Here is a 21660-nt window from a genome sequence, read left to right as displayed (position 1 = left end):
TGATGTTGGCACCCTTGTCAAAGATCACTTATTCATAAATGCAAGAGTTTGTTTCTGAGTTCTCTGTTGGTCTATAGGTCTGTCTTTATGCCAGTGCCACACTGTTTTGACTACTGTAGCTTTGTAGTATGTTTTGAAATCAAGAAGTATGTGATCTCGCAGAATTCCCTGGTGGTTTAGTGCTTAGGACTTGGCACTCTCAGTGGGTTCAATCCCTGATTTGGGAACTAAGATCCCTCAAGCCCATGCTGCTGCTGCTAAGTTGCTTCAGTCGTGTCCAACTCTGTGCAACCCCATAGATGGCAGCTCATCAGGCTCCCCTGTCCCTGGGATTCTCCAGGCAAGAACACTGGAGTGGGGTGCCATTTCCTTCTCCAATGCATGAAAGTGAAAAGTGAAAGTGAAGTCGCTCAGTCATGTCTGACTCTTAGCGACCCCGTGGACTGCAGCCTACCAGGCTCCTCCGTCCATGGAATTTTCCACGCAGGAGTACCAGAGTGGGTTGCCATTGCCTTCTCCATCAAGCCCATGTGGCACAGCCTAAAATATAAATAAAAAGACTGAGACCTCCAATTTTATTATTTTCCATGATTATTCTGACTATTCAGGGTCCATGCAGAGTCCATATGAATTTTAGGATAGATTTTTTTTCTATTTATATAAAAATAGCCATTGGGATTTTGATAGGGACAGCACTAATCTGTATAAAACACTTTGGGTATTACTGTTGACATCTTAATATTTAAGTTTTCCAATCTATGAATATCAGGTGTCTTCTTTAATTACATTTAACAATGTTTTGTAGTTTTTATCATGCAAGTCTTTTATCTCCTTGGTTAGACTTATTTCTCAAATTCTATTCTTTTTGATACTAGTATCAGTGAGATTGTTGTCTTAATTTCCTTTTTGGATTATTTGTTGTTAATATATGGAAAATACAACTGATTTTTCTGTTTGTTGATTTTATATCCTGCAACTTTGGTGAGTTTACTAGTTCTGATGTCTTTTTTTTTCCCCTTGTATGTGAAATCTTTAGTTTTCTACATTTATGATCATGCTGTCTGTGAAGAGATAATTTTATTTCTTCCTTTCCAGTTTGAATGTCTTTTATTTCTTTTTCTTGCCCAATTGCTCTGGCTAGGAATTCTATAGTGAATAGAATTGTTGAGAGAGGCCATTCTTAACTCATCCCTGATCATAGAGGAAACACTTTCTGTCTTTCACCATTAAATATGTTGTCAGCTGTGGGCTTTTCATATATACCTTTATTATTGTTGAGATAATTTCCTTTTATTCCTGTTTTATTTAGTAGTTTTTATCATGAAAGGGTGTTGGATGTTGACAAATGCTCCATCATTTATGATGATTGTGTGGTTTTTGTCCTTTGTTCTGTTAATTATGGTATATTGTAAATCCTGTTTGACCATAGTGTTTGATCCTTTTGACATAATCTTGAATTTAGTTTGCTAGTATTTTGTTGAGGATTTTCACTTCAAATTTCATCAGGGATATTCTGTAGTTTTCTTTTCCTATAGTGTCTGTGTCTGGCTTTTGTACTAGGGTAATCCTGAACTCATGGGATGAGTTTGGAAGTGTTCCCCCCTCTTCAATTTTTGGAGGAGTTTGAGTGTTGTTTGGTAAGTCTTTAACTGCTAGAATCCATCAGTGAAGCCATATGGTCCTAGATTTTTCTCTTTTGGGAGGTTTTCAGTTAATGGTTCAGTCTCGTTACTAGTAATAGATCTATTCAGGTTTTCTTTCTTTGTGATCCAGTCTTGGTAGGTTGTGTATTTGTAGGATTTATCTGTGTATTCTAGGTGGCATTAGTTATGACCTTTCTTTCATTTACGATTTTGAGTCTTTTCTCTTTTATCCTTAGTTAATATCACCAGGGGTTTATCAGTTTCATTGATTTTTTATTTAAATAACTAAATATATCATCTCTTTATCTCTCTAATATTGTAACTAGGCAAAAGTGGGAGATTTTGTGGCTTTTTCAGAATTAAGGAAAGGCAAAAGAATGAAATCACTCATTCTTTCTTAAGGCCTAGTGTCACCCCCGATGTTTTAAGATATGTTGTAGATTGCATTGAAGGTCATCTAAGGACATGCCGTTTCTGAATTTGTGAAAAGCAAGGAAAGAAACCAGCTGTGCTGCACAGTGTGGATCTCACATGAGTTGTGTGCTGGGAGTCACACAGTATGTTTTTAGTCTTCATCAAAGTCCCAGTTCCTGAGAATGCTTACTGCACTCATAACTTTTGTAAACATTCCAGGCATCTCTGCTCTTGAATTTCCTGTTCTTTTACCCAGCATAGTTTCCTAGAAGCATTTTTCCTCTTGATCACATGAGAATGAGCCGCAGAAGGTAAGCAGCTGAAGCGGCGCTGTGCGGGCCGTGGGCCCTTCCTGTTGCTGTAGAGGGGTGTGTGTCCCCTTCTGGCTGCACGTCTTCCTCCTCAGTGTGTGTGTGCAAGCCAGGAGACTTCTTGAAATGACAGGTGTGATGTTTTCAGCTATATATATATATTTAAGATCATTTCTTATTCGCATTCAGATGTGATCACTTGGCTTCTTCTAGAGTTTTCTCAATGTCACCAGTGGGTCAAGTGAAAGGAGACTGGTTTCACTGGATTTCTTTCCTTTTTCATGACTCGTGTCTGCAGGCAGTGCCAGCCCTCCGTGTCCCCACACAGCGCAGCTGCCCCCATTCCCGTCCCCACGCAGGTGAGGAACTACCAGCGCATAGAGCAGAACCTCACCTCCACTGCTGGCTCCAGCACAAATCTACATGGCTCTCCACGGTAGGTGGGCACTCGCCCCTTTCCCAGTTCCTCCACCTGTCTTTTAAAGTCCTTTGTTATTGAAGGTTCGTCACTTTCCATAGCTGACTACTCTCTCACATGGGTGTGTGCTGGAGGTGTACGAAATTGAATAATGATGAATGTTTTTGTAGTGGATCCATTTAAATGATGTTTAAACTTGGCTGGGTAATTCATATAGTGTGATACGGTGCTGGTGGTAAAGAACCCACCTGCCAATGCAGGGGGAGAAGGAAATGGCAACCCACTCCAGTTTTCTTGCCTGGAGAATCCCAGGGACAGAGGAGCCTGATGGGCTGATGTCTGTGGGGTTGCACAGAGTCGGACACGACTGAAGTGACTTAGCAGCAGCAGCAGCCAATGCAGGAGACTCAAGAGATGTGGGTTTGATCTCTGGGTCAGAAAGATCTCCTGGAGAAGGGCATGGCAACCCACTCCAGTATTCTTGCCTGGAAAATCGCATGGACAGAGGAGTCTGACGGGCTATAGTCCATGGGGTTGCAAAAGTGACTGAAATGACTTAGCATGCATGCCCACATGCATGATACATTCATATTTGAATTAAGGAACTCTGGAAGGATACATTAGAAATGAACATAGCAGTAACCTTTTGAGTAAGACTGAGGAAGTGTTGGAAATTAAGTGGAGGGATCCAAGGTGGGAGGGAGACCTCACTCTGTAATTTCACACACTTGATGTCTGTTCCATACAACATGCTCCATACTTTAAAAAATCTACTGCACGGCATACTGTTTGGAAGCTTTAGGAAAAAAGACAGAAATAAAATCCTGGAAGCTGCCAGCAAGGGAGTAATTGTATTTCTCCCCAGATCTGCAGCGGTACGAAGGTCTAACACCAGCCCTCTGGGCTTCCTCCGTCCGGGATCTTGCTCCCCAGCACCGGCAGATGCGGTTCCGGCCATAGGACGAAGACTCTCCATTGGCTCTTCCAGGCCTTACTCACCTTCCCCTCTGGGTAAGAAGAATACGTGACAGTTGTTTTCCTCCTTTTTCATGATGACATCTGTGACACGACAATCCCTTAGGAACCCAGCTCTTGGTGGCCTTGAGTCCCAGCTGATAGGGAGCCATGTCCCTCCCTCCAACCCTCCACTGCTCCAACTCCTTCTTGAGGGTCTGTAAATCCATTCGGAGCACTGTTGAAAATATGATAGTATCCATGGGTCTTATGGATAAAAAGCATCTCTAAACACAAAATCAGATACCCTAGGTTAAAGCATATATAATGCCTGCCCTGCTTTGGTGCTAGGATTTAAGAGAGTTACAAGGCAGTGGTGTACGTAACTGTGCCAGGCTGTGTCCACCAGAGGCCCTTCTGCTGCAGGGGACAGGGGTGGTAGCTCCTCCTGCCTCTCCTGGTCACCACGTACAGCACCAGGGCAAGCTCGGAAACCACTCCCAGGGCACCCTGGGAGGCCATAGAACAGCAAATCCCAACCCAACAGAAAGACCCCAGACCACATTTTCAGGAAAACTGAGAGACAGAGAAAAGGCTCCAACTTGAGAACACACATTGGAGAGGCCAGAGCAGCTGAGATGGCAGAGTCTGAGAGAGACAGCCACCCAGCAGAAATGTGGGGGGAGCAGGACAGGGAGGACCAGCATACACAGACACAGATACTTCCAAGATGAGGGCCGGCATCCCCCGTCACAGCTGCTGGAGGAAACCGAGAGGGCATGAGGAGACGCCTCAGCAGGAGGGAGAGCGAGAGACTGTGGCAGTACCCAGGGGCCCCAGTCACAGAACAGAACCCTAGTGACATTTTGTCAAAATGTTACATCACCACTTGCCCTGTTGCAATGGTTTTGAAAGTATTTTTAGCTGAAAAACATTCTTCAAATAAGACCATGGTCCTTCCTCATCCCCTCTGTAACCTTTAGGCTCTCCCAGTTCCAGGAGCAAGGCCCAGCCACACTTAGTCAGTGCCTCTTCTTTTTGGTGGACACGTGTCTCTCATCTGCCGAAGCTCCCTGAAGTCTTCCCCGGCTGTCCCTCTCGTTAGTTTGGCTTCCAAGAGGTAGATGCAGAGAACATTCCAGAGAGTGCATGGGAAGACCCTGCTGGAGATCAGGGAGGAAGCAGGAGCGGCGGGTGCCCTTCAGAGCACCCATCAGCCTGACCCCCAAGGGTGGGGGAGGGAGGAGACAAGTGGGCAGGAGTTCTGATGGTAGTGAGTCCTGAGAAGATGTCACCCAGGCTGAAGGAGCATCCCCAGGCACCATGCCATCCAGATCTCTGACCCGTGCAGTCACAGCTGGCGCAGCACGGGAGTGACCTTGGCAGGAACATGGCGGGTAGAGGGCCAGCCGCTGGGACCCGGCAGCTCCATGGGCTGGACCCTTGGGACCAGCTCTTCACATTCTTTGTCATGAAGGCATGCCCTGTGGTATCGAGGGTGTGCCCGGCTCTCTCCCAGGACTCTGCTCTCCAGGCAGGTCCAGTGGGGCTCTACTCTCAGTGAGCCCAGCACCCAGCATGCGCGCCACTTAGCATGCACAAGCTGAACTACATCTTTGCTAATTAAATTCTGTCAGCTATAATATACAGCCTGTGCACCTGTTGCCTGTTCCATCCTTTACTAGTTCTGACCCATTTCTCCATCCTTTCCCCTTCTCTCAGTGGGCACCATTCCTGAGCAGTTCCGTCAGTGCTGCTGCGGGCATCTTCAGGGCCACGAATCCAGGAGTAGGAACTCATCAGGTAGGCGATGTCTGCACAGTCAGTGTTCATAGTTTAAGTCCCGTTTTGAGTGAATTCAAGTTAGATTTTTCCAGTCTTAGCAAACCAATAGAATTTATATGAGATTTTTTTTTTGCTCTCCTGTCTTGGTCTAATGTCTTCTAGTGCATCATTGCTGATTGATTGTCTCCTGGGTATATGATTCTTTCATGAAACCAAGTCTTAGGAATTAATGACTTGGCTAAATTCTGGTTGTCATACAGACAATGAAAATCAATCTAGAAAATGAAATCTCATTACTTTGATTAATATTGGTTTTAATAAGAGCTACCAGTTAGCATCATATAAAAAAATGTGGATCTTTATTTGCTTTATTATGTAAAATATATATGTCTGAAAAGATATGTGTAAATCACACTCTGATAAGTCAAATCTTACATGTGCATTTGAGGAACTAGGCAGTTAAAGGAATGCTCTGTTACTTAGAAAAGAACTCTTTTCTTGGTTTAGTGTTGCAGATTTTGTGTTCCCTTAATAATAGAACTCAAATAACTTTCTTCAGATCATAATGTTTTGTCACTATTTATTGGTACATGTGTATATGTATACACACATGTATGGCAGAATGTGGGTCTAAAAACTAAAATACTAGATTTAGGATGAGATTAAGCTAAGAGTGGTCAGCAGCAGGATCTTATATTTACTGGTGTCTGTTTTGGGGAAGATAATGGTTATCAGCCACCAAGAAGGTTTATATGTCTTTAATGTTGTTGGTGGTGGTTTGACTTGCAAGAAGCTGTAACTGGAGCTCTCGGCTTATGGAAGTTAGGTCAGTAGCAGCAGTGTTTGGAGGAGAGTTCCCAGATCATAGCCAAACATTTTTCGAGACCTTGTCTCCCAGTGTCCCCCTGAGAGTCAGGAAGTCTGTCAATGATTGGTATTCTCTTTGTAGAGAAGATGGATATTTTAGGTTTCAGATGAATTTCATGAAACTGACAAATATCCATATGCTTGTTGTTTTTAGACAAAAAAACAATCCAGGAAAAATATATTCTTTTTATAATTTTCTTGCCAACGTTCTTTTCTTGAATAAGGAGTTTTTTTCTAGGTTAGCTTGAGTTTCTTTTAGTTGCTACATGAGAAGAGAGAATAATTTCATTGATAATACACATGTGTGTCTTCACATGAAGAGTAGAAACCATCTTGTTCAGTGTAGATTTGTGTTGTCTTCATTAGCTTTAGCCATTTACTCTTTAATTTTCTTTGTTGGTAATTAGGCATTGCATTAATTGAGTTATGTGCTTGCTGTTGATAAAAACAGCTGATAGACCCACAGTCATTAACTTCTGTCTCCTGGGACACCAACAGCAATGCCCTTGTCACTGTTTTGTAAAGGAGCCAAAAAATTGTGTCTTGCCAGGTAAGCAATTTTTAGAATATCTCATGGAAAACAAGACATTCATTAGAATTCTCATTTGAGAGGTGTCTTCTTGACTCCCCATTTCTTCTCTGTGCTTGTTCTCTTCGGGTTAACGTTGCTTCTGTCTCCTTGGCAGGTTCTCCCGTGCCGCAGGCCCAGTCACCACAGCCTGTCCTGTTGGGCACTCGACTGCAGAGCGCTCCCACCCTCACCGACATCTACCAGAACAAGCAGAAGCTCAGAAAACAGCACTCTGACCCCGTGTGCCCATCCCAGGCCGGGGCAGGCTACAGCTGCTCCCCCCAGCCCAGCCGGCCTGGCAGCCTCGGGACCTCCCCCACCAAGCACAGCGGGTCCTCCCCGCGGAGCTCGGACTGGCTCTTCAGAACTCCGTTACCAACCATCATTGGCTCTCCTACTAAGGTGTGTGTACTCAGCCCTCATGTGGGTGTTATGACTTGGCTAAATGAACATTTCTTAACTGGGCACTGTGTTCTGGATGGTTAGTTGAATCCAGTAGCAGCCCACAAGAGAAATTGAAATAGAGAAGTTGATTACTCCCAGATCTTGGGAGAAGCACCCAGGAGCCACATAGGGATGTTGAGTCAGAGCGCAGACAAAGACAGGACCTGGGCATATGCCTCTATTAGGTCTGCAGGTAGAGTGCTGTGGGGTTCTGGCCTAAGGCTGGATGGGTCATTCCAAACCAAAGAGCAGGGTTCTGGTAAGTTCTATGAGAATCTTGTCTTGAGGGGTGCATAGTGGGAGGGCCCCAGGAGACAGGAAGGTCACCAGGCCTGTCAGGGAAGTCTGATCTGGAACTTACTCACTCTTGACTCTCTGGGCTGCTGTCTAGGGCGTGCACTTGTACAGGGAGCTAGTGTCAATGTAAGGTCCCTTCAGTCGGCTTAGCAGTAGCTTAACTGAGTTCTTAGGAGTAGAAAGCCAGGTCATGAGCTAGTCTAACAGATAATTGTGGAAAGCATTCGGGGGAGAACAACTCCAGTTAATCAGGACCTGCTGTGTGCCAGGCCAAGTGTGAGTCCTCTACTTGCTGCGTGCTTTACATTTGTTATCCTGTTTACCATGGAGAAAGGAAGTAGGCTTAGCATAAATGAACTGTCAGGGTCACAGAGACTGGATGTAGAGGAGCCAGATTTGAATCCAGGCTCGCCACAGTCTGGAGTCTCTGCTCCAGCCTCTGCATCGCGAGCCTGGTGACTCTGAATGGAATTACTCCATATGTTGGAGTAATTCGCTTATGTGTTTTTCTTTAGACCACGGCTCCTTTCAAAATTCCCAAAACGCAAGCATCTTCCAACCTTCTCGCCTTGGCTACTCGCCTTGGGCCTTCCGAGGGGCAACCGAAAGACGGGAACAACCCAAGGAAATGCACTCACTGTGTCCTGGTTCAAGGAGGGGAGAGGCAGAAGTCCGAGCATCAGGTCAAGGCAGTGTTTGGCAGGTAAACAAGGCCATTTCCTTCCAGCCTCAAACTTCAAGACTGTAGCAGTGCCTCTGTTTCTACCATAAAACAACCAGACCAAACCAGCAGCTGCTCAATGCCAGTGGTTAGTGATATTGTGTACAGTTAGTGACTGTGTAAACGTAGCATCTCAGAAAACCAAGATGCTTCCTGCACCTGTGTGAATCAGAGCTCATCCTGAGTTTCCTGAGGGGTCTGTTTATACTTTCTGTTTTTCTGGTTATGAAGTTAATCTCTGCCTTGAATTGTTTGATCTCTATTTTTGTCTCCTTGTTCTTTGACTTCCCATTAATCCTTTTATGGCTTGGCTTAAGTCACCCTTGTTATTGATATGTCCAGATTTTTTAAAAATATATATTTACACTATTATTTTTCTTTTTAGGTCCATCAGTACTGGGAAATTATCAGATCAACAAGTAAAAACACCTTGCAGTGGACATCAGGGCAGCACGGACAGTTTAAATACAGAACGACCAATGGATACAGGTAAGAAAAATCTGGTTTCCTTTAGGCATGTAATTTGTTAGTTTCCTCTTGCTGCTGTGACAGATTACCACAAGTATATTAGTTTACGGTTCTCAAGGTCTCACTGGGCTGAAGTTAGGGTGTGGGCAGGGCTGTGTTCAGAATCTCTGGGGAGACTGCATTCCTTGCCTTTCCAGCTTCTAGGGATCACCTGTTCCCCTTGGCTCATGGCCCCTTCCATCTGGAAAGTCAGCCATGGCCAGTCTAGACTCAGACCTTCTGCCTGCTTGTTATCCATTTGAAGGCCCCTTGTGATTGCATTGGACCCACTGGATAATCTCTTTAAGGCCAGCTGATTAGCAACTCTAGTTCCATCTGCAACTTTAATTCCTCTTTGCCATGTAATGTAGGTATTTACAGGTTCCGAGGGTCAGGATGTGAGCATCTCTGGCTTGTATGTGGGGGTAACATTCTGCCTGTCTACTCCTCTTGACTGTTCATGAACCTGCTGACCCACATCTCTTCATCCAGCCTCTGTCATCTCATCTGATTTCTTAGGAGCCTGCCAAGACAGTGACTTGTGCAGTGTCTGGATGATAAGCAGCCGATGAGTTAGAAGGAGTTCTGACCAAGATTGTTTTTTATCAGTAGGATAATACTGGCCAAAGTTACCTTAAACACATATGTGTTCTTCAGCATTTCTTATGTAGCAGGCCTATCCTATAGAGAGCCATGGGTCACTGAGATCCCTGGCTCTTTCAGTTGTCCCAGAGACCTTTATGTCCATGGACCCACACCAAGATTACTTTGGACTGCTTGTCAAAAAAATGAAATCAAAGAGCTGGTTCCATGCCCTAAACCAGACTTGTTCAATTGAGCTTTCTGGAAATGGATTTTAGGAATCTGTGTCTCCAACAAACTCCCCATGTTATTATGCACACTTAAATTTGAGAATCACTGTTGTAACCTTTGTTCTTGTTTTCTCTGTAATTCTTTTATTGGCTCTCCCATGAAACTCCAAAGCAGGGAATGTCTAGACCAGTAAATATCTTGAGTATGGTTTGTGGTTTCTGTACAACAGGACTTCACTTTTCACTCCACTTTCATCTGGCGTGGTTTCTAAAGAGAAGTCTGATGTAAGTCTCAACCTTGTTCCTCTGATATAATAGATGAGATGTTCTCTCCCTGCCGCCACCACCCCCTGCCCAACACACACACAGTTTGGCTTCTTTCAGGAATTTTTCTTTGATTCTCTGCTGTTTGAATATGAAGTGCCTAGGTATAGATTTTTTTTTTTTTACTTCTAACCACTTGGTGTTCTTGAGGTTTCCTGGACCTGTGGTTTGATTCTGCATTTGTTTGGGAAATTACTTGGGTCTTTACTATTGATACGTCAGGTATTTCTTTCGTTTCTTTCTTTCTCCTTCTGATATTCCCATTGCGTGTATATTCCCTTTGTGGTTGTCCCACAGTTCTTGGACATTCTCGGGGTTTTGTTTTGGTTCTTCTTTCTCTTTGCTTTCCAGTTTTGGAAGTTCCTACTGACGTACCTTCAGGCTAGCTGATTCTCTTCTCCACCATGTCCTGTCCATTGATGAGCTCATCAGATACATTACTCATTTCTCTTCTCTGCCACATCCTATCTGTTGATGAGCTTGCCTTTTAATTTTTTGTTGAAAGCCAGACATGATATACTAGATATAAAGAATCAAGTCAAATAGTGAGGTCTTTTTTTATTTTTTTTGCCACGAGTGAGGCTGTGTGTAGGGTTTGCTGTAGCTGTAGGTAGCAGGGTAAACTTTTCTCTTGTGTCTTTGCTTTTGTCTTCCTTTTCTTGAAGTCTCCCTAGATACTCCTATCTCATGCCTACCTCTGCATTTTCTTCTAAGAAACTATAAGCTATAAGACAGCTTAGCTCTTAAGTTTCTCCACATCCTCAACATTTGTTATTTGTGGTTTTTTGAAGATGACCGTCCTGACAGGTATGAGGTGGTGTCTCACTGTGGTTTTTACTTGCATTTCGCTGATGATTAGTGATGTTGAACATCTTTTCATGTACCTATTGATCATATTTTTTTGTAAAGTAACTTCTCAGATCCTCTGCCCATTATTTAATCATGTTTTTGTCCTTACATTTTTATTTCCAGTTCTTAGTTTCCACATTTTCAAATTATTCTCAACTGTGACTGCAGTTCACATATTTTAGAAGTGCACAGAAAACTGACTTCTAGGCTTTGGTGAAAGGAAGATTTCACAGCTGTGAAGAGATTACTGTAAAATATTTTTCATGGAGCTCTAAATTGAATTCTCTGTTTTGAAGAGTAATAAGTGCTTATTGTAAAAAACCAAAAATCTAATGTAACAGTGAAGTCTCTCTGTAACCCTGCCCTCTGGAATATAGCACGCGTGGTGAACTTCTTTCAGCCCCTGCAGGAGCCTGTGGTGTTGCCCTGGCCCCTCCTATAGGAGCAGCAGCAAGTCCCAGGGCTGTGATGTTCACAGTGGGGTCTCCCCCACACAGGGCCGCAGCCACCACATGTGCCCACACGGGCCTTCGGATAAGAACCACCTCAGGTGAGGATTGACTTAGTTCTGCCTTGGGCTCTTGTTTGGGGTGCAAGTTCTGAAAATGCCTTCATGGTGTGATATAATTTCCAGTGACATGGAGATAACAATCTTCTTTACCTTAAAGGGTTATAAAAAGTAAATGAGGGGACTTCCCTGGTGGCCCAGTGGTTCAAACTCTACCTTCCACTCCAGAGAGCACCGGTTCCATCCCTGGTCAGGGACCTAAGGTCCCTCATACCACGCAGGGCGGCTGAAGAAAGGAGAGAAAGAAAATAACAGTTTATGCCTATTAACTAAGCCAACATTTAAATAGTATAACCCAGTGCTGTGGAGGCTTAATGGGAACTGTGTGCTCACTTTTGGCTGCTTTAGAAAACAGCATGATGATTCTTAGAGCTGTAGAAGTGTGTATAGTAATATTTGACCTGTGGTAACTGCATTCTGTTTATAAGACCACTCACAACAAAATGGCCTTATAAAATATTTATCACACATAAATAACTCACAAGAAGGCAAGATCTCATCACAATGTTGTTCGTGGTATTAGAAATCAGAACTGGTGTAAGTGCCTCCAGACCAGCACTTGGATAGAGTTTTAGTGATGTACCACCTATGGCTGAGTTTTCTCACCTGAGGACTGCGGCATAGCAGGGGAGAAAGGCGTATGCTAGAGTTTGTCTAAAACAATTTAAAAGCAGCTGTGATGAGTCTGTGAAGGATGCCTACAGCTGAGGAATGAAGGTGAACGTGGGAAGATAGAGCCTGTTCTTGGGCTGGGGTGGGAGGAGGGTTTCTTTTACTGTTTGCCATCCTGCCTGGTGATCACTGGGTGCTAATCACCGAGTGCTGTCCATGTCCTCTCTCCACAGGGGGCTCTAGCGGCTCCGGGGGCTCTCTGTGCTCCATCGGCGGCCGTGTGTGTGGGAGTTCCCCGCCTGGGCTGTGCTCGGGGTCTCCCCCTCTGGGAGCAGAAGCGGCCCCCAGCCTGAGACATGTGCCTTGTGGTGCTTCACCCCCCAGCCTGGAGGGTCTCATCACCTTTGAAGCCCCCGAACTGCCAGAGGAAACACTGATGGAGGTGGGAAGAGACCCTACGATGTGTCCTTTAAGGCTACAGTGAGGAGAGAATTGATGATGAGAGGGCAGAATCCGAAAGCAAGTCCCAGTGGTTCTCCCCATGACCTTTTCTATCTGAAACCTTGGTGGTGTGTTTTTAGAATTATGTTGACAGTGACACTCATTCACAACGAGCTTTGGTTCACAGGAAGTGACACATACAGATTTTGTATTCTTAATTCTTTTATCTGAAGTTAATTTACTACTTATGGTGGTGATGATTTAGTCGCTAAGTTGTGTCTGACTCTTGCAAACCCATGGACTGTAGCCCGCTGGGCGCCTCTGTCCATGGGATTCTCCAGGCCAGAATACTGGAGTGGGTTGCCATTCCCTTCTCCAGGAGATCTTCCCAACCCAGGGATCGAACCTGGGTCTCCTGCCTTGCAGGCAGATTCTTTACTGAGTGAGCTATGAGGGATACCTTTTACTTATAGAACTTTAAAACACAATCTTTTCCCTAAAGCCATAACTTTTTATTCTCAAAGTTTACCTTACCTTACAAGATAAAAATGATACGCTTAAATTTAAGTTTTGAAAAAGTAAATTATAATGCCAACTGTGTCAGTAACGCTGAGAAATACAGCTTCCCAGCAGATTGGATAGTCACGTCCCTCCATGGAGTGGGTTCTCCAGGGAAAAACACATCATAATGTGCAGCGTACTGAGCACACATCCAGAACAGAGGTTAATGTTACGATTCCAAAGCCTGTGCAGCTAACTCCTCAGCGTCGACTCTAGGCCGTCTTCCCGTGGACTGTATCTGACCTTAGTCAGTGCAGATCACTCTGCACTTCAAATTAAAGTGACCCTTTCTCCAGACCATCGAAGGCACTAAGTGTCTGTGCTGGATCCCTAGGATTTCTGTTGTGTGTGGAGGAGGATTAAGTATCTCACATAAAAGTTATAAAATATTACATGCAAAATTTTAGTAGTGATTCTGTGTAATAAACTGTAATTTTGAAAATATGTATAATGTAAATTATGTTCTAGTAAGTGTTGGAACATACAGTCCAATCTGCTGTTGCAGAGCAGGGAGACTCTCAAAAGTTGGTTCGTTTATTCTCCTGTCTCAAGGACGCTGGTTTTCATCCCTTTTAACCATGGAAGTAGAGTGAGAAACTTAGTCTTATTTGAGATTTCAAAATACATTGCTAGCTAAAAACAAATCTCAAAACAGCATTAATTTTAGAATACCAATTTCTAATGCATTGCTATTATGTCTGTCTGTACTTCACTCTAACTAACTGAAAAGATCATGAAATTTAAAAGCTTTATTATTAGGAACCACTGTTAACTGAGGAACCACCAGAAATTTAAATAAAGTATCTCTGAAATTTTAAGCCAGTAGAATTCATGAAACTATTGAGAAGTGTAGTCTCAAGTCCAGAATATGCTGAAGTTCTTATATCTCAGTATCTGTTTGGTCATGTTTCTGTCTCATGTACATTGATTTAGTTCTGTGTTTCATTTTTTCCTGTGAAAGCACAGTGGCCTCATATCTTTGAGGCTGAATGTTGTGGTTGCTCTCATACATGCCACAAAAACACATGATACACCTTTGATTTCATTTGTGTTTATCTTCTCACTAGTTTTCTGGAATTTAGAAATTTCAGCCTCCTTTGATCATTCTGATATTGATACATATAGAAAAATATTAGCAGTGGCCATGGTTGGTATACAAAAATGAGTATGCACCTCCTTAACCTTCAAGTTTCTAAGACAAGTTGGCTTTGCCTTAGCAAGAACATGCAGACACCTTACGCCACCTGAACTCAATGCTGCTGTTCACGGAGTGTGTGCTGGACCTGACAGCTGTGCGCGGGGGGAGCCCGGAGCTCTGCGCATCAGCCGTCTCCATGTACCAGATCCAGGAGAGTGCGGTGGTAGACCAGATCAGCCAGCTGAGCAAGGACTGGGGGTAGGTGCCCCCTGCTGTCCATCTCCTCCCTTCCTGCCCTCCATATACTGGTGTCCACGCTGGAGGTCTCGCCACCTACTGCAGGTCACGTCCGGTTAGCAAAAATGTCAAGGAGTCTCTGAGTTATTTCAGTGCTCAATTTCGCTCTGTGAGCCAAGACTGGAGGTTCTGCAGCCTTGATTTTAAAGATACTTGATTATAAAGAAATGGTACTCTTATCTGAGTGTGCCCCTAATGTTAAAAGTACACTTTTTTCCACACCGACCCTTCTCCTTTCAGGAGTCCTTTGTGCACTAAGAGTGTCAAGGCGGGTTGAGATGGGGCCTGGCCTGTTGGTTCATAGGCTAACACTGTGCTTGCTGTCTCTGGGCCAGGCGAGTAGAGCAGCTCGTGTTGCACATGAAAGCTGCACAACTCCTAGCAGCCTCTCTGCATCTTGCCAAAGAGCAGATCAAATCCGGGAAGCTGAGCCCGTCCTCGGGTGTGAAGCAAGGTAGGCTGGGGCATGATGAGCTCCTGGGGGCCCAGCAGTCCTCTCTCCTTGCACTGAGAAAGGGGTTTTTGATGAGGGGTCACTGTGTTATTAAGTATTCTTCAATGGGAAAAGATGCTGGCTTCTCTGTTTTTAATATAGAGCAATCAGGTGCTTTGTTGTCAATCCTCTCTTAACTGAGAGGACATAGGAAAGAATGATTTCCAGGCACTTTTCTCAGTGATCATTTTTTGTCGCTTTCCTTAAGTTAGCAGGGAAGCTGCATGTCACCATGACTCTATTTATGAAAGAAAACTGAATTCTTATTTTTTTTCCAGTTGTCAAAAATCTGAATGAACGATATAAATTCTGCATTAGCATGTGCAAGAAATTGACAGAAAAGCTGAATCGCTTCTTCTCTGACAAACAGAGATTTATTGATGAAATCAACAGCGTAACTGCAGAGAAACTCATCTATAACTGTGCTGTAGAAATGGTAACCCTTTTTTAAGTGTAATATTGTACAGTAATAGTTGTGGTGTTTAAGAGCATCTTTTTTTTTTCCATTTATTTTTATTAGTTGGAGGTTAATTACTTTACAATATTGTAGTGGTTTTTGCCATACATTGACATGAATCAGCCATGGATTTACAAGTGTTCCCCATCCCGATCCCCCCTCCCACCTCCCTCTCCATCCCATTCCTCTGGGTCTTCCCAGTGCACCAGCCCTGAGCACTTGTCTCATGCATCCAACCTGGGCTGGTGATCTGTTTCACCCTTGATAGTATACTTGTTTCAATGCTGTTCTCTCTGAACATCCCACCCTTGCCTTCTCTGACAGAGTCTAGAAGTCTGTTCTGTACATCTGTCTCTCTTTTTCTGTTTTGCATATAGGGTTATCATTACCATCTTTTTAAATTCCATATATATATGCGTTAGTGTACTGTATTGGTCTTTATCTTTCTGGCTTACTTCACTCTGTATAATGAACTCCAGTTTCATCCATCTCATTAGAACTGATTCAAATGAATTCTTTTTAATGGCTGAGTAATATTCCATAGTGTATATGTACCACAGCTTCCTTATCCATTCTAAGAGTGTCTTTTGAATTGCATACCTGCTTGACATCATCCTTTTAAACAGAGTTAAAGCCCCACCACTCCCATGTACCAGGTGTCATGGTACCTCTTCCTGAAGGAGTATTTGGACTGAATTAACATGCAGCAAGGAGAAGGCAATGGCACCCCACTCCAGTACTGTTGCCTGGAAAATCCCATGGACGGAGGAGCCTGGTAGGCTACAGTCCATGGGGTCGCAAAGAGTCAGACATGACTGAGCGACTTCACTTTCACTTTTCACTTTCATGCACTGGAGTAGGAAATGTCAGCCCACTCTAGTACTCTTGCCTGGAGAATCCCAGGGACGGGAGCCTGGTGGGCTGCCATCTATGGGGTCACACAGAATTGGATACGACTGACGTGACTTAGCAGTAGCAGCAACATGCAGCAAACATAAGCTGTGTTGGTTACCACATTTGGTGTTAATAAAAGTTTACCATACCGCTTAAGAATTGCTAATGTTAGGCATGATCTAGTCTTTTGATAGTTTGTATCTAAAAGCTTTTGCTGGATCTGTTTCTTCATTTCCCATTGTTTAAGAAATTTGGCTTAAAATGTTAGAAAAAAATTCTGCTCTTTTACCCTATCTGCAAAAATTCATGTGCTCAGATTCCACGACTGACCTCAGTATAGACAAGAAGTTTAACTTACTTTGCCAAATATCTGGTTATATTCGTAGAAATAATTTGTTTTCTGTATCTTAAGAGGAAAATTGCCTGAGGTAAGCATGAAATTAGGGGCTGTTAAAGAAGTAATTCAGTGGGGAAGAATTTAATTATTGACCAACCTTATGATTTTTACCATACTAACACAATTGACCTTCCTTCTTGGCCCCAGATTTGCCTGAACTCTGAAATTGCACTGTTATATTACCCCCTTGGCATTTTTTTGAAAGCCATCATAATAAAAAGTCATATGAAAATAATTTTGGAATATAAGCTATTGAAGATAATAATATACATTATATTACTACAAACTGGACATGAATAATATTATACACTGTATTGTTTTGTACCAGATTAAGACTTCGTAGGACAGATTCTCTCTTAAAATTTGTGCCAGGACTGATGTCCTGTCGTGAGGAGTGACAGTGCTGCTGTCTCTGCTGATGACAGGGCCACATGCCTCCAACAAATCTCTCCTGGGCCCTGGCTACTGAGCAGCGTGGGGGCACTCACCTTACACGTAGTTCGTTCTTTCTCCCTCCGTTTCAGGACTTTGATTTTCCATATCCATTTTTATTTATCTTATTGTAAGTGGCTTTACTTTTTGAAAGAGACAGCATACTGACAGATAAATTAGCACACTGGATCCCTCAGACTCAGAGATGAATGATTAAAAAGAAAATTAGGATGCTGTTGGGAAAGCAAAATGCTCATAACCCTGTGAATGACACTGGGGAGGCCCTGCCCCCCTCTCCCACTGCCCAGCTCACGCCTGCTTCTCTTGACTCGGCCTCAGTGTAACTTCCTGGAGGCTTTCCTCACCTTCCCCTCCCTGATAGTCTGGTTAGGTGCTCCTTGAGCGTAGTCCACTGGGTACCATCCAGGGCTTCCTCCTGTGATACCGTGTGGCTGTTGGAGCACAGCCCACACCTTAGCTGGACTGTGAGCTCACCTTCATCGTATGCCCACTGCCCCGTAAATTCAAGAGGTGCCCAATAAATGTCTCTGAGTGAATAAATCCCACACACCAGGAAGTCCTTTAACTGAAAGAAGCAGCTGATAAATGGCTTTTAACATCATTTAATTATTTCATTGTAACAAAATCTGCTTTAATGAAATGCCAGGTTACTAGTATGGAAGTATATATTTAAAGTAAACTTTTTATTGAAGTCAGAGATGAGTCAGTTTAGAAGTGTTAAACCTTAGGAGTTTTGAGTCTCTGAGTTCAAGAAGGTTATGTTTGAATGCAGAGTTAGTAACTCTTTTGTCAAGAAGCTTTTCCTTTATATCATTCACCCAGTAAGTTACATCATTTTGTCAAAATGTATTAATTTTAGAGAGACTCCATTTTAAGCTGCATTGTGCACATGGATTCATATTTTCTTGGAAAAACTGAGAACCTTCTTGTCTTTGTTCACTGGTTCCAGGTTCAAGCCGCAGCCTTGGATGAAATGTTTCAGCAGACTGAAGATATTGTTTATCGCTATCATAAAGCAGCCCTTCTTCTGGAGGGCTTAACTAAGATTCTTCAGGACCCGGCAGACATTGAAAACATCCACAGATGTGAGTTGACTTGGAAAGCAGTGTGTTTGCTGATTGCATCTCCTTGTCTTCTCCTGGAACAGCAGGAAGACCCTGGGGTGTGCAGTGACCTGCCCAAGGGTGTTGCATCTTGGTTTCCCAACCTTGGGCTAGTCACATCCCCCGTCCATGGCCTCAGTTTCTTCTTCTGTGAGATGAGGGACAAGGCCTGCCTTGCAGAGCTGTTGTGAGAAGTAGATACGAGGCTTGTGAAGAGCAGATGAGGTGGTGGGCCTCTTGGAGGAGGTGTGGTCATCCACATTCTGAAGAGCAGCCAGGGGCTGGCAGTTCTATACTTATTTGCAGTTGTGAGCAAACTAGCTGTTAAAATCTACATGTTCTTCGTTTAACTTGCTAATCTAGCTTTTACACCGCGCAGCACTAAGCTAGACAATTAACAGGCAGAAAGAAGAAAAAGCACTAGAACTGTTGACTTTGGGGCAAAGATAGGACAGAAGTGAGGGCGGAGATGGAGAGAGAGATTTTTCTCAGTGGTGATTCTTTGCTCGGTTTTGAAATATTAATGGTATTTTCATGGATTTGTTTTATTTCTAGATAAATCTAGTATTGAAAGAAGATTGTCAGCACTCTGCTATAGCACCTCAGCCTTGTGAGCAGCAGCAGGCCTGCCCCCAGGACCAGCGGTGGGTGTCATGTGATGCCATTGGGAGCACAGCTTGTGTCCTGTGTGTCCACTCTTACATGGTGACTACCAAAGAGCACGCAGTGGTTTCACAAAGGAAAACCAATCCCAGAACTACATATTGTAGGAGGTCTGCCTTACCAGAGAAGTCACCCCTTCCCTTTCTCTTTATAGAAGCAGATGCAAAAGTGTTCCACTGGGCTTTCGGTTTGATTTTGGTAAATAAACGTACCTTAGAACTAGAGTCACCAATACGTTACTGTTAAGGAGAGTTAGCATTAAGTGATGAGTGGCTCTTTGTACTAGCCACCAGAGCACAGTGTGGGACTCCTTGTGTTCGCCGAGGAGTGGAAATAAAAAGCCTCATCTCCTCCGGGCAGTTCAGTTCTCGGGGTGAGTTTGAGTCTGAGCACGCACCCATAAACAGCTCAGGAAGAAATAAGAAGGAGTGAAAGATGACTCTTGGAAGATATTGTGAAATCTTCAATTTGAGCTAACGTGGACATATATTAATAATCTTCCAAAATCTTTCATATTGCACTAATTTATTAAAACAACTGTATTGGATTTTGCAATTTAAAACTAACTGAGGCACAATGGACTTGTTTAAAGTATTTTACTTGATTATATATGCGTACCCTTTCCAGAATTCACATGTAATCTCTTGTGGACTTTTCAGTGGTAAAGACTTGTGTTTTATGAGCCTCTGCATTTTCTTAATCTATTCATCTACGCCTACAGGTTTTCTCTCACTGATGTTTTTAAGTTGCTGGTTGTCTGCTTTAGTTTGCATTTTTTACTGTGCATGCATAATGTGCATTCATGCCTGTGACCGCTAGGTTTATTCGGGCAGCATTAGAACAAGTGGCAGGCCAGAGGTACACTCAAGAATTGCGGTAGGGCCAAAACAGAGTTGGTGACCTCTAGGCTTTTTAGTGATGTGGAGTTTTACATGAAGTCAGTGAAAAATGAGGTTTGTTTTCTCTTAGGATAAGGGGCGGCTCTCTCCAGCCCGCGTGCATTTTCCTGCTAATCCTGGCAGTCCACCAGAGAGCTAGTCGTGGAGAATGTGGGCCCTTAACGTCCCTCCAGAAACAGTGCCCACGTGGTCGATGATTTGGTTTCTTTGACTTACGTGCTTGGATACTTGAACAAACCATTCTCCAGTTTTAATCTTTTAGATGATGTCATCTGAACTTGGACAAATTGCACAGAAGCTCTTTGGCATTAATCTAATTTAGTGTACTGATGAAAACAAAAAGGTTTTCCTTTTCTTTGACGAAGTAATGTAATTTTTACCTTATTTATCTGTATAAAATCCCAGCAGTTAATTTGAACATTTATTTATATGATGTTTGTATTTTTAGGTCTTTAATACAGTGTTTCTACCTCTCATTTGTAACTGCATGCATTACCCATGAAACTAGATAAAACTCACTGAATTGTGTAGTAGCCTTTTTATTATTGCCTGTACAGATGTATACTAAGATAAATAAAACTGACCAGGTGTTTCTAGGACAAGGCTGGGTCCCTGTGACGTGGCTTGTCAGACCAGCTCCTTCCTCAGTGAGTTTGGAGGCTGGGTGGTTAACGCACATTGCCCCAGGACTTCAGGCTGTGGTGACAGTCCTGCAGGCTATGGGAGCAGGGCTGTGCTGGGGCTCCCCTCTCCCCCGGCAGGGTGACAAGCACCATTACCGGTGATGGTCTAGTTTGTACCACTGTTTTGAGAGTAAAGGGAGTTTCTTGTATGTTCTCTCCGTTAGCACCTGGGTCATCTCAGTTGATCCTCCAAAGGGGGTGGGTGCATTCTGGCCCCTCCTCCCCTTTCCCGTTTGTTTTAAACACAGGATGGAATGAGTTCACAGTGAGGAAATGGCTTGGTCTGCCGTCAGTACCTAGGGAGTGGTCTCCAAGTGCATTCTTCTTCTTGTGCAAGAAAGGTCAGGTGGTATGTGGTGTATGTGTGAAACCCTGCAGTCTGAACAGCAGAAAACAAACTGTAAATGCAGGAATAATGATTCTGATTATATTTCCATTATCAAGGCCAAATGTTTTAAGAGATTTTGCCTTGATTATAGCAATAATAAACAAATGCTTTATGTTTCCATGTGTATCTTTTGATTTTTCTATCATCTGTTTCATGAAATGGAAATGGACCGGTCCATACATTCATGGATTGACATCTGGAAAGTTATGGACCGTACAAATGCAGGTAGAGGAGTCATCTGCGAATGTGCTAGCTGGCTGTTCCTGTTTTAAGGATTTGCTTTAACTGGGCCTGCGCTGGGCCTGAGGGATGATGCCCACACCCCCTTCTCCTGAAGAGGAAGAGCCAGAGTGCCCTTCTGTTGTTCTGCCCTCCTGGGGTCGAGGAGAGGAGGCTGGAGACAAGGTCCCTGTTTGGGCTGGGTGGGCTCAGTCCCCACAGGTAACAGGAGGGGAGTCAAGCTGGACACCATAGATGTGAAGTTGTTACTTGGCTTTAGAAAGCCCGTGAGGTGATGGAAGGACTTGTGCATGGGCCTTGGAGGAAGTCTTGCTGCTCCCGCCATAGCCTCCGCAAGCAGTCACCTGTTCTCACTGGGGCTGAGCGAACTTGTGTTGTTCCAGAAGAATGCCTGCTGCTGGGGAGCTTGGCGTCTTCTCTCCCTGACAGGCACCACCTGGAAGTATCGTGTCTGCT

The 21660-nt window shown here is 43.7% G+C and overlaps 1 protein-coding gene across 5 annotated transcripts in view; it reads left to right on the top strand.

Moving 5' to 3' along the window:
• Positions 1–21082, top strand: part of ULK2 (unc-51 like autophagy activating kinase 2) — a 56351-nt gene extending 35269 nt beyond the window's left edge. For 3 of the 5 annotated variants that reach the window (XM_065911217.1, XM_065911213.1, XM_065911218.1), the window contains 13 exons: positions 2667–2804; positions 3652–3797; positions 5463–5543; positions 7079–7365; positions 8220–8407; positions 8811–8914; positions 11318–11467; positions 12331–12539; positions 14317–14495; positions 14870–14988; positions 15306–15463; positions 18178–18313; positions 18887–21082. In XM_065911217.1, the coding sequence (XP_065767289.1) occupies positions 2667–2804; positions 3652–3797; positions 5463–5543; positions 7079–7365; positions 8220–8407; positions 8811–8914; positions 11318–11467; positions 12331–12539; positions 14317–14495; positions 14870–14988; positions 15306–15463; positions 18178–18313; positions 18887–18945 (1954 nt within the window). In that variant the 3' untranslated portion in view covers positions 18946–21082. The remainder of the gene's footprint in view (positions 1–2666; positions 2805–3651; positions 3798–5462; positions 5544–7078; positions 7366–8219; positions 8408–8810; positions 8915–11317; positions 11468–12330; positions 12540–14316; positions 14496–14869; positions 14989–15305; positions 15464–18177; positions 18314–18886) is intronic. The other 2 variants (XM_065911214.1, XM_065911215.1) reach the window with 2 other exon arrangements.
• The last annotated feature ends 578 nt before the right edge of the window (positions 21083–21660 follow it).

The sequence above is a fragment of the Muntiacus reevesi genome, chromosome 18 (genome assembly GCF_963930625.1).
Source record: "Muntiacus reevesi chromosome 18, mMunRee1.1, whole genome shotgun sequence".
In the NCBI taxonomy this organism is placed as follows: Eukaryota; Metazoa; Chordata; class Mammalia; order Artiodactyla; family Cervidae; genus Muntiacus; species Muntiacus reevesi.
The sequence above is the reverse complement of the archived record's forward strand: the minus strand, read 5'-3'. Positions and strand labels throughout refer to the sequence as shown.